The 13,146-nt window shown below is 41.7% G+C and overlaps 1 protein-coding gene across 1 annotated transcript in view; it reads right to left on the bottom strand.

Moving 5' to 3' along the window:
• The window catches only part of LOC126109514 (DNA (cytosine-5)-methyltransferase 1-like), a 128,855-nt gene extending 119,622 nt beyond the window's left edge, over nucleotides 1-9,233 (bottom strand). Inside the window, exons 1-9 of the mRNA XM_049914535.1 lie at nucleotides 9,142-9,233; nucleotides 8,684-8,896; nucleotides 8,456-8,475; nucleotides 7,305-7,386; nucleotides 7,091-7,208; nucleotides 4,932-5,070; nucleotides 4,440-4,479; nucleotides 4,222-4,290; nucleotides 12-80 (exon numbers count right to left, since the gene is read on the bottom strand). Of these exons, the coding sequence (XP_049770492.1) occupies nucleotides 12-80; nucleotides 4,222-4,290; nucleotides 4,440-4,479; nucleotides 4,932-5,070; nucleotides 7,091-7,208; nucleotides 7,305-7,386; nucleotides 8,456-8,475; nucleotides 8,684-8,896; nucleotides 9,142-9,233 (842 nt within the window). The remainder of the gene's footprint in view (nucleotides 1-11; nucleotides 81-4,221; nucleotides 4,291-4,439; nucleotides 4,480-4,931; nucleotides 5,071-7,090; nucleotides 7,209-7,304; nucleotides 7,387-8,455; nucleotides 8,476-8,683; nucleotides 8,897-9,141) is intronic.
• Between the last annotated feature and the right edge of the window lie 3,913 nt (nucleotides 9,234-13,146).

Raw genomic sequence — 13,146 nt, 5'->3', positions numbered from 1 at the left:
CCAGCACAAACTCGTGACTGCCAATCAGCACCCATGTTTGGTAAACATCTGGAGATCGCACTGCAATATGTTCTGCAAATCTGTTTGATACCACTTTTCTATAGCAAATGCACTCTCGAGCTCAGCAAGCTTTCTGATGGGTCACTGTCCGGGTCTGCCGAGTGCTGTCAGCAAGCAGGCTCAGCCCTCATGAGGCCAATTGAGGAGCTGTCTAACTGAGGAGTGGTGACACCAGTCATGAAAACTGACAATGGCCGGGAGAGTGGTGTGCTCACCACGTGTCCCTCCGTACCAGCGTCTGGTGACACGTAAAGGTTGAGGAGGAAAGGTGGCTAGTCGGTACCATTGGGCCTTCAAGGCCTGTTCGGACAGTGTCTGTCTTTTAACAAAAGTGTGCAGTTCCCAGAAGATGTGTTCAGATGACAATGAAACTTTGCACACATACACACAGTAGGCAGGTATGTAAACAATTAGAGTAGTATTTCTCTATGGTAGGTACAGTGGCAACAAGAGTGCATTACTGTCATTCAAATTTAGTGTAGCCACCAGACTGCAGGCAGTACGCAAGGATTGTGAACACCATCAGATGCCAAGTGATCACTGTAAAGGACACGGTGATGCTGTGTACTTGTGAGAGACAGTGTTACTGAGCTCTGGCCAGCTTGTCAAATCACACGACATCTCCATTTGTGGAGCATTTGCATGTGGCAGTGGCTCAATGTAGGACTGCATGGGAATGTGAGGGCAGGCATACTCATTGCAAAAGTTCCAATTAAACATATTGACCACCACAATGGAGGACCACCGTATTGTGCAGCAGACACATATTAACCCCTTCACGTCTGCACCTGCCATGTGAGAATGAGCAATGGACTCACTGGAGCATTGTGTGTCATCCAACAGCAGCTGAACCAGGGAATCACTGTCCCACATGTACGCCACCTTGAACACCAAATCACAAACATTTGTGTTTTGAGTTGGACCGTGACCAGAAAGCATGGCCTACTGATGAGTGACATCACATGGTGTTCAGCAATGAATTCCAGTTTGGCAATATCATCAATGAACACCATCAGCGAGTACAGCATCAACCTGGGGAGAGGTCTCAGCCTTTCAGTGTTATGGTGGGACCTGGCCATTTCACTACTGGTGTCACGATGTGGCGAGTCACTGCATATGACTTCAGGTCACAGCTAGTAGTGAAGGAGGGGCCTCTGATAGTACAACAGTACATCATGGACGTCTTGCATCCTCGTGGGTTCCACCTCGTGCCACAGTGTCATTGTGCCCTTTTTCAAAAGGACAATGTTCATCCAGAGATGGATTGAGTCTCTACAAATTCTCTGTGTGATGTTGAGGTACTTCTGTGACCAGCAAGATTCCCAGAGCTGTTCTTGATAGAACATGTATGATACCATCTTGGGCATCAACTCCATCACATACCAAGGACCAGTGTGAAGCAGTTCTCTTCACACGCAGACCGAAGCTACTGTGCAAACATCAACACTGTCGACAGGTAACACTACGTGCATGCCCAATATGTTTCCGAGAGAAAGTCAGATACCTCGGTGTCTGGCTGGACTGGAACTTACGTGGGCCAACAGAGTGCATGCGAGGCTCAAACAACTCTACCCAAATGGGAAAGTACACTGAATAGGAGCATATCAAAGTCCATATACGTGACACTGATTAGAACTCGGATGATGTACACAGCTTCCCTCTGGGGATACGCAGCTCCTACATGTCTGCACCGCCTGCAGATCATACAGAACAAAGTACTATGCATCATTAGCAATTCTCCAAACTACACACGCACTGTAGCTCTTGACAATGAATGCTGCCTCGAAACCCTCAAGGAAGTATTCAAAAAACATGCCATATGACTATACAGAAACTTGAGACACTCGAACAGTCCTTTAATCCTTACTCTGGGAAACTATGATCCCAACCACAGGTAGAAGCATAAGTGGGGCAAAAGACTCTACTAGCTAGAATGTAACCACCTGTGGCAAACCAACATACACCCACAAGCAACAACATCAGCAAGCCCCCGCATATCAGCAATGTTGGCTGGATATGCCAGTTGGTATTAATACCGGCCAACAGGCTACAGCAGGGAAACCTACAAACTTGCACACTGATGCACAACAAATCTCCAACATTACCCTACACTGTGAATCTGATAAATGACCTATCAGACATAAAACAATGATGAACCTAATCGTTACAGGTATTCTTATACTGACTGAGAAATCAACACCGGCATCCAGTTGCAGCTGCTGAGTAACACCACCACTCAATGACAAAGGTATTGACATGCAGGATACCCACTACTGACAAAGTCTTCCCTTGCACGACCTGTTGCAGGCAGCAAGAAAACTGCTACTGCTCTTACAACTCGACCCAACTATCACAGAGGTTTTTTACCCCTTGGCTCTTGCCTTGGCACTATTTTCCCTCTGCCCTTCAAACCGCTACCCTTATTTCAACTTTCAACCCAATCTATCTCCAGATGAGTGCAAATTAATGGTTAACCTTAACCACATGTATGCAAACATTGCAGTACCCACACTCTGTGAGACCTCACTTTTGTGAAAATTAACCCTTATGCAGAGATGGCAGTAGACTTTTTGTGTTGACCATCGTGCCAGTGGGGGCATGGAGGGGCTCCACCTCTAGTTAGAACAATTGTGGATAGTCCTGCCTCAGGAGAGGATGCAATTGGCTTATGACACCTTCCCAACTGAATCAGTGCACACATCCAGGGCAGTGGGAGTGCAACGTCATACTGATAAGTGGGCTCAGACTGTGAACTTCTTTGTAAATTTAGCTGGCATTTGTAATGACTGGAATAACAGCATAAACCATGAAGTTTCATTTTCGTCCTTCTGCCTGCTTAATCTTTCAGTTTACTTCCTCAGGCAGTATTGTTTTTTGGCTTGCATAATCCAAAAAAACTGGCTAACTTTACGACAAATCCTTTTTCGTGTTAGAGTACACACAAATGCACAACAACTATACAGCTACATTGTGCTGGCTGAATACAGAATGCCAGAACTACAATTCTGCAGGTTGACTGAGATGAAGGGTTGTGTCATGGAGCTGGAGAGGGGAGAAATGAGGTGGGGAGAGGGAGGGAAGATTGAGGAAAGGTGGCTGATGGCTTGGTGGAAGCCAGCAGGTATATGGCATGGAAATGTAGGATAGGAATGTGACACACAGGCAGCAAATGGTGATGATGACATGGAGTGTACTGGGAGGGAGAGACAGAACAAAGGAAGAGGAGACTGTGAGGAAGAGGGTGCTAAATTACAATGATGACATGACCGGGAGTGGGAGAGAGAGATAGAACAAAGGAAGAGGAGACTGTGGGGAAGAGAGTATGGCAAGGAGAGTGACATGGTGCAGGGTGGAGGTAGTTGTGAGGCTGGGGGCTAGTGGAGGTTGAGGGCAGGAAGATTACGGGAGCAGAGCTGTGCTGCAAGAATAACTCCCATCTAAGTAGTTCAGCAAAGCTGGTGTTTGCATTTAAATTTAGAATGTTGTTTTCACAAGCATGTTCCCACATTGGGTAGCCATCTCTGCTCTCTGCCACAGTTTGGCAGTGGCCTTTCAATTTGGGTGGACAGCTGATTGGTAGGATGCTGTGCAGAAACTGCAGCTGACATGGCTCCTTTCACAGGCAGCCTTGTCTCTGATGGAACAGGATAAGCCTTCAACGAGACTAGATAAGGATGTGCTGGATGGGTGTATTAGGCAGATATGGCACCTGGGTCTTCCACAGTGATATCAGCCCTGTGGCAAGGAGTTAGGAGTGGGTGTGGCATAGTGAAGGAACAGGATGTAGTGTAGATTGGGTGGCTGATGCAATACTACTTTAGGAGTGGTGGGAAAAATTACAGGTAGAGATTCCTGAATTCTGGGTGCACTGATACGCCACAATGATTTTATTTACGCTGTATGAATGTAACATAGCACACATTCCTAGACCGAACAACTATCTCGCATTTGAACTGGGCTTCCATGTTTTGTTTGCATCATGTTTCAAGCCCCATACTTTGGAGAAGCTAGTCTGGACTTGGGATGTACGATTTCAGTTTCCATTTGTTACGTAAATCAGTGTAGTTTCATCATCTTTGAAGTGAAATTTAAATAAATTATATTAAAGCTAATAAAATGCTAAACTTATGGCAATCTGTTGTGTACTGAAGACCAACTTACCTGAAGTCAGTATCTCCAGTAAGCTTCTCTTCCGAATAGTCTTCAAAGCGTGCCTTTTCTCTGTCATACCTGAAATTGTGAATTTTTATGGGAAGTGCAATATAACAAATAATGAAATTATGAATTTGTAAGAGAAAGTCTTATGTGGAATAAGTAAACAATAAACATACAACATAAAAGAAATAAGGTTACTGCATGCATTTTGCAGCAAAAGTTACCCTTCCAGTGACAACCTGATGTAGCGAATTGCTGGATGACCTGCATATATGAAACTCAATATATGCCAAATGTAACTCACATACATCAACAATGGTCAAAATTCTGGCAATAATTTCATGAAAGAAATTCATGCACCAAACCTCCAAAGCACCTCGTCAACAGTTACAAGACCACAGATATGTTAATTACATTCCTATCTCTGCCTCCATAGATGTGGAGTTATCAATCTTAGAGATAGTTGACTGTACTCATGTTGCCATTCTCCCAAGTGTTAAGCAGCAGTAGCTGTCAGCCACATTCCTAGGATGCCATTTAACCAATTTCTGTAGCCATGTTCACATAAAGCTCTCTAGAAAATTTAAAAAAAGCCTACACTGAAGATGTCAGCAACAAAAAGCCACCAGGTTTGTTTATAGATTTTCTTAAAACAGTCATGGGTGAACTAGAATTTTCCCCCCACTTTCCAATTTACTGCCAGTAGAAATTCATACAGAGTTGCTCATGGTGTGTAAGATAACTGCTTTTCTTTATTTTCAACAGTGATGGAATGGGGGACAAAATTAAATGTGGCCATACATCTCTCGATAAATGATCCACGTGAAAAATGTTCCATGTAAGATTTTGGTTATGCTTTCATTGCATCTATGTCAAAGTAGCAGCACCATGAATACTGGCTGGATCTGTCTGCATTATTTTGTATGTCAGCTAGTAGATATTTCCATTCCTCTTATCCCTTATTTCAGGCTGTTCCAACCGAGCTCCAGGGAGCCGGAGCGCTCACTGCGACAGCTCGGAGCCCGCGTGGAGGGGGAAAGCGAACTCACTGCCCCCTGGCCGCATACATCCGCAACTGATGCAATAATCTGTTTTCAATGACAGCTATGACTAGCCGTGGGAGCCCTGTACTTCTATTGGAGGATACCTTTCTATCCATTGAGAGGGAAGGTCGTGTTGTATGTCATAAAGTATTTAATTCTGCGAAGAGGTACAATATACAACGACATTATACACGTCTTCAAGTAACAGAAGAACTCTTGGATGTGGTACCACTCGATTACACCGCAACAGGACATGACATTTTTGAAGCTGTTTGTGAATCAGTGGTCAATATGAATTTGCCGTGGGATATGTTCCATTCTGTAGCGACAGACGGTGCACCACAAATTATCGGGCGTCACCAAGTTTTTCTTCTCGTTTGAAAAATAAACTCAGGGACGAATTCGGGAAAGACATTTTGACTCTTCAATGTTTTATTCATCAAGAGGCACTGTGTGCTGAAACAGTAGAGCTAGGAGGCGTAATGAAAGATGTCGTGAAGTGTGTGACTTTTGTGCGGCGTCACGGTATGAATCATCACCAATTTAAAGGATTCCTGAAAGATATGGAAGCAGAGTATGGGGATATACCTTACCACAGTACAGTTCATTGGCTGAGTCGGGGAAAAGTTCTTGATGTTTTCTTTGCCATTCGTGAGGAAATATCCCTTTTTCTCGAAATGAGAGGAAGAAATGCTTTGTCTGAAAGATATAAAATGGATATCAGACCTGGCGTTCCTAGCTGACCTAACTATGCATCTGAATAATTTAAATCTGCCATTGCAGGGCAAAGGGCAGCTAATCGTTGACATGCACGACCAAATCAAAGCGTTCATGGGAAAGTTACGTTTATTTGAGAGGCAGATGAGTAATGGACATTTAATGTTCTTCAATAGTCTTGCTTCTTTAAAACTACGTGAAGGTACTACTTTCGGCGATGACCAAGCAAAGTTAAAACAGCTCATCACGTCGTTTGAAACATGATTCTGACACCTCACTAGTTTGGAAATAGAACTTAAGGTGTTCAGAACTCATTTTTCAGTTTCCTCCGATGACATGTCATCATCAGTACAATTGGAGATTATTGACTTGCAAAATTCAACTATGTTGAAATTGAGGTACTACAACACGTTGCATTTGTCATGATGGTATTGTTCATTACAGCAAAAAACATTTCCCAAGCTACACAACAATGCGGCTCAGATCATGTGCCTGTTTGGATCTACTTACTATTGTGAGCAGCTTTTCTCAGCAATGAAAAGAGTAAAAAGTTAGGAACGATCGTTTCTTCAGGAAGCAACAATGAAGGCCATCCTCCGCGTTAACGCTGCGAAGACTTTGACGACTGATATTTCCGATCTTGTAATGAAAAGAAAATTTCAAGCTGCAGAGGCCCAATAAATTTAGTACGCAATTTCTTGTAAAACAGTTGTTTCTTATTTATTTGCTGGACATCGTATTTCCTGGTGTAGTATGTCACCACATCTTAGCACCTAAGTGCATGAGGTTGTCGATCTTGTAAGACGCAGCTGGCACATCAAAACGCTTGCCCTGCCGCCTGCCTCAGCCAGCCATGCCAGGTGCTGCCGGCGTGCCGGACCACTTGAATGGTCGCAGCGAGCGACACGGCTCCCTGGAGCAGGGAGCGCTCCGCGGCTCACAACGGAGCCCACGAGCTGGAACAGCCTGCCTTATTTGGTGTAATAACCATGTAATTAATACAAATAGTTCTAATGATACTATCATTTTTAAATATGTACATAATTGCAATATTGTTAAATGTGATTATGAAAGTAATGTCAAATTATAAGAGCCATTATAATATGAACTATGACTTTTTCTTGAATGGCTAAATTATCGTAAGACTTTTCCCACTGGAGAATATAATCAGATACATCTAATGGCTCATTTTTGCCAAAATGCGTGAAAATAAGCTTGGGCATCAAAATCAGACTTGCATAAGAACAAATAAAATAGAATTCCAGACAAGGAAGAATGCTTCTCAAGCATTTCCCATGTCAAGTCAAAAACAGCTGTGGTACCTCAAACTGAATAATCATTTGGTTACAAATTACAGCTGTTTGATGCATAAGATGGTTCTCTTGCCATTGTTTTTCTTTCACCTCACATCCTGGTGGTGAAACATTGAATACATTTATCATAACAGTTCAATCTTTGCTGTAGACTGATTTTCTGCTTTCTTATTCTGATCTTACTTAATGAACACATTAAGCTTGGAACAATTATATCATTGGATCCACATCCTGCTCCCTCCATTTCTCAGTGTGTGTGTGTGTGTGTGTGTGTGTGTGTGTGTGCACATGTTGGGGGGGAGGGGGGGGAGTTATTTCAAGGGTTAACATATGATCATCTCTGTCTTACGATGTAGGATGCAAAAGTGACAATACTATCAAAAAGGACAGATTGCTACTCACTATATTGCGGGGCTGTTGAGTTGCAGATAGGCACACAGAAAGACTGCTGTACAAGTAAGCTTGTAGCCAAAAAGATCTTCTTCTGAATTAGACAACACACACACACACACACACACACACATACGCAAATGCAACTTATGCACACATGACCACTGTGTCTGGCTGCTGAGGCCAGTCTGTATGTTGTCTAATTTTGAAAAAGGCCTTTTGTCTGAAAGCTTACTTGTTTGACAGTCTTTTTGTTGTTCCTATCAGCAACTCAACATCTTCACTATAAGGTTATTAGCAATCTATTCTTTTCATAAAACTGTCATTATTTCTTCCTGGATTTTCCATTGGGATGCAAAAAATGTCAGTTGTTTGACTGATGTTGTTGATAATAACATATAATATCAGGTTAATATCAGGTTTGAAGTTGGATGCAGTATCTTTGACATTGAGAAAGTTTTAGCAATAACTAAAAAAAACATCTCGTGTAAGTTGAGACTATTCTGATTTCACCAAGAAAATGACAAAAATTACATGGAAAAAATGCTCTGAGGAATTCAAATCTACAGCAGATCCAAATTTCAATAGTGACACTGACAGAATTAATTCACCGTCTCTGGGACAGGACAGTGGTTATCTCTCAAATTGGACCAGAAGAAAATCTTCTTTGTGTGTTTAAAATAACGAACTGTGACTGAATTTGTAACTAAATTAATTTGATTCTTCAACAACATTTGCAATGGAAGCAATTTTATTGGAATGTTATAATGATTTTACCACCAAAACGTTTCACAAATCTGATTCAAACATAAGAGTGAAAAGTCAATCACATTTTTTTATCCTCATTAAAAGGTAGCCAAAATGAACAGAAATATTTACGTCTGGTTGTGAGCAACAACAATCACATAAAATCAGCATGTGAGTATAATGGAGATGTCAATCTGAGTATCTGTACAATTTCCATGAAATAAAAATAGATCTCACACTAGATGTGAACTTCCTTACCGTTTCTGGCAGAAGAATGTTCTCCCATTATCAATGAATGGAGAGCCATCACTTGATGAGATGCCACCTATTTCCCTCCAGTTCTTGGGAATTGATCTATAATGTACAACAACTTTACACGTAATTAGTGAAATTCTTGTGTTTTCACATTCATCGACTACAAAAAGTTCGAGAGGGTCAGCAGCTCTTCCAACAATTGTGTCCATTCCTCGGCTGGTAAATAAGAAAACACAATCAGAAAAATATTGTACACCCATACTAGTGAATTGTATTTAGAAGAATATTTACATAGCTCTATGAAAATTCCACATGTTTCAAATGAACACAATCAGCAAATTTTAGGAAACAAATTTATTGTAAGCTACTTACTGCAAATTTTTGTGGCTTTTTGTCATTACATTAGACAGTTCCACTTATCAGAATGTTAAGGTTATGTGTCACATAGTGTAGCATGTAACACAATATGTTTTCTGCCCATTATTATAAGCAAAGACTGTACACTTAGTAATATCTGTGGTGTGAAATCTGATTCATTTACACAATAGTTCATCTTAATGAACACTAGTCAGTCATTCACTGACAGTGCTCTGAAAAACTGAAACCTGCTTTGTATTAAACAAATATTTGAACAACAATTTCAGTTTTTGTGAAACAAATACTAACAAAGAGATAGAGGGGCTGGCCAGTACTTACCTCAGCTCAGTACAGCCGATAGATCACATAAAACAGAACCGAAAATTTACATTCCTAGCTTTCGGAACAAATGTTCCTTCATCAGGGAGGAGAGGGGGGAAAGAAAGGGAAGAAGGGAAAGGAGATTCAGTTACTCACAACCCAGGCTATGAAGCAACTTTCCCTGTTGCTTCATAGCCTGGGTTGTGAGTAACTGAATCTCCTTTCCCTTCTTCCCTTTCTTTCCCCCCTCTCCTCCCTGATGAAGGAACATTTGTTCCGAAAGCTAGGAATGTAAATTTTCGGTTCTGTTTTATGTGATCTATCGGCTGTACTGAGCTGAGGTAAGTACTGGCCAGCCCCTCTATCTCTTTGTTAGTATTTGTTTCACATCTTTATATGAGATTTTCCATTAATCATTTAATTTCAGTTTTTGCACATTCTTCTCCAGATTTTTTTTTTTTTTTTTTTTTTCCCCCTCTTGCACCAGTGCACAGTCGGTCAGTCAATGAACAGATCTGTCGTGGTTAGTTTAAGGTGTGGCTGGATGTCCTTCCTGCCACACCCCATTACACACAGGACAGAATATGTGTACCCGAATTGTCTGTGTGAGATGTTATTCGTGTAAAAGTGAGCTAAAGTTTTCAAAGTGTTTGTGAATCATGTAACTGACATGGGATTCGGGTACCAGCCCAGTATTCACCTAGCAGGATGTGGAAAATGACCAAAAAACTACATGCAGGCTGGCTGGTACACTGACCCCCATCAAACCACTGGTGGATTCAGTCAGGGACCGGTGCATTTCGCTGTCACAGATGTGGCACTTTAACATACCCAGCTAACTGAGTGAATAGTTTTTGTGCATTTCACACCTTATAAAATAAAAATCACCATCCTGAAAGCATACCAATAGTGATAATCATGCCAGACACTCCAGTAATTATTTACTTATTCCATAAGGAAATAATAGAGAAAGTGACACATTGTTTCTCTGTTGCGTGATAATGTGACAACAAAAACTACCGGAAAAAAACTACCCGAAGCATATGCATATAAATCACACTGATATCCCAAGCCCTTCAATAAGTCACTCTACAATCATCTTATAGAATGAAGTTATTTTTTCAGTCAGAAATGGAAGAAATTCATCTTCATTAGATCAACATGATTTCCTCTTGTGGGTTGCCATTTAGCAACTACAAAAAATGATACCTCTCCCATGAATGAATTACTACATTAAGTTTATAATAAACAATATACCCAAATGTTACTCAGACAGTAAACTAACCAAAACCATGTTGCATGGAACCATTTAACTCGCTTTTCGTCCTCCCACATATTCAGTATCTTTGCTATTAGAAATGGAGTACCTGGGAGGTTGGAACTGACCAGGACACAGTCATTTACACAGATCACTTCACCATCAATAACAGCAGACCTGCAAAAATAATATGCAGCTTAGTTACCATTAACTACATGACATCAAATATGTATTGAACCAGCATATAAAATAACACAATCACAAAAGGCCCTTCTGGAATTTATGTTTCAACCATATTCTCTCATTCCTCTGGTCTGCATCAACATAAATTATGTACACTTTTACAATTTATGTAAAGAATTTCATTCTGAATAAACAGATAGTTTCAAAACCAATGGCAGAAAGTAGAAATTTTCAATATCTCACACCTTGTATTAGATAAACTCAGCAATAGAGGAAGTGCTGATTCACAAAGAGGCACAATGAAAAAGACTGTTGAGCATTTAAGCTTTCAGTCCTCCTTCCAAAACAGAAAACACACACACCTTAACAAAAGTTCAGCTCTCATACATGGTCACAGTCTCTGTGTGCTGGGGCCCAGTTGCAGACTGCAACTGCATATGACATGATGCTGCAGGCCGCTGGAGTGGGTGGTGGGGGCAAGAAGGTGGAAGGGTGGATGTGAAGAGGGTTGGACAGCAGGGTACAGATGGGGAAATTGCTAATGCTGTCTTTAGAAGTGTGCAAGGGTGTGATGGGGACCGTATAGGGCTGAGTCAGGAGGTTGTGCTATTTCAGAAAAGCTTTTCTGAATTGCAAAGGTGGGAACTCTCCATACAACATATCCTTTGTTTCTCGCAACCTTCACTAGTCACTGTCTTCCATCTTCGTGCCCCTTCCCTGCTACACACTACATATGCCTTCTGTCCTACCAACAACCCTATTAGTGTTTTTTATTCTTCATTTTCATTTCCTTTTAAACTTCTGTTCATTGTGTGCCACTATGTCACTGACACGTGAGGCCTGACTGAATACAGAAATTAATAAGTAAGTTGGCATTAAACCTGTCAATCAGATCTGAATTTTAACTTGGATCTATCCTAAGCCATGTGAGAAAGTTTCACGGTCAGTGCGATGGACTGTCGTCCTAAGGGGCCCGGGTTCGATACCCAGCTGGGTCGGGGATTTTCTCCGCTCAGGGACTGGGTGTTGTGTTGTCTTCATCATCATCATTTCATCCTCATCTGGCACACAGGTCACCCAATGTGGCGTCGAATGTAATAAGACCTGCACCAAGGCGGCCGGACCTGCCCCATAAAGGGCCTCCCGGCCAATGACGCCATACGCTCATTTCCATAAGCTGACATTAAATGTAATGTACGAGTATATCTTGCTTACCTTTCCAAAATTCATAGAGGTGCTCCTGAATGACCTCGCAGACTACTATCTCTGGTAGAAAGGACACAGTACAGAATGCCTCAAACACAGCCTGGGAAATCACTATCCATTATACTTTTCCTCCCAGGAACATCACTCAACTGAGTGAAAGACAGCCTCTGTGGAGTTCAGGAAGAAAGAAATGATGTAGGAGGAGTATGAAACTTCCAGCCAGACTACAAGATGTGCTCATCTGACTCAGAGAGTAGAATATTGCCCGTGAAATAGAAATATCTAGACATACGGTCAGTTTTAGTATATAATTCAAATCTGTCACAAAATTTCATTTCAGCAAATTATGTCACAAAACAAAAATTTCAATAGTTTCATCTCTAAATGAATATGCAGTACAATTTTTATTTTCTTGGACAGAGAATGTTCATAAGTGGACAGTTTTTATGCCCACAATATGTTCCGAGACACTGAAATGAATATGACCTACATCTATGACAAATACCGCATGACCAAGAGTAACCAGATACTCTGATGCAATGCAGAATTGAGTGCTAGATGCCATGAGAGGTGGATCCACCAGTGCAAAAGGAAGTGGGGAAAGCAGGTGAGGAGTATTGTGTAACAGCAGAATTGGTTAGTCAGGTGGCTTCAAACGTGCACTAGTCATTGGATATCATGTGAGTAATAAATCTGTCAGGGACATTTTAACTTTTCTAAAGCTGTCCAGGTCAGCTGTTGCTGACGTGATTCTGAAGTGGAAAAGTGAAGGAACAACTGCAGCTAACCCAGACCAGGCAGACCTCGGACACTGGTGGACTGTCGAGCACTGCAGAGGTCGGTAGTCAAAAATTGCATCACATCAGTGGGAGGAATCACTCGTGAGTTACAAAGTATTATAAGCAATCCAGCTAGCAAACCAACTGTGCACAGGGAGCTAAAAAATGGAGTACAGTGGTAGAACAACCTCACATTTCTGTAGTCAATGCTAGGCAATGCCTGAAGTGGTGTACAGTGTGGCACCACTGGACAGTGGATGACTGAAAACGAGTGATTCAGAGCGATGAATCGTGCTGTACCCTGTAGCAATCTGTTGGGAGGGTTTGTGTTTGATGAATGCCTGGGGAGCAGTACCTGCTGT

The sequence above is a fragment of the Schistocerca cancellata genome, chromosome 12 (assembly GCF_023864275.1).
Source record: "Schistocerca cancellata isolate TAMUIC-IGC-003103 chromosome 12, iqSchCanc2.1, whole genome shotgun sequence".
Taxonomy (NCBI): Eukaryota; Metazoa; Arthropoda; class Insecta; order Orthoptera; family Acrididae; genus Schistocerca; species Schistocerca cancellata.
This window is presented reverse-complemented; position numbering and strand designations above follow the sequence as displayed.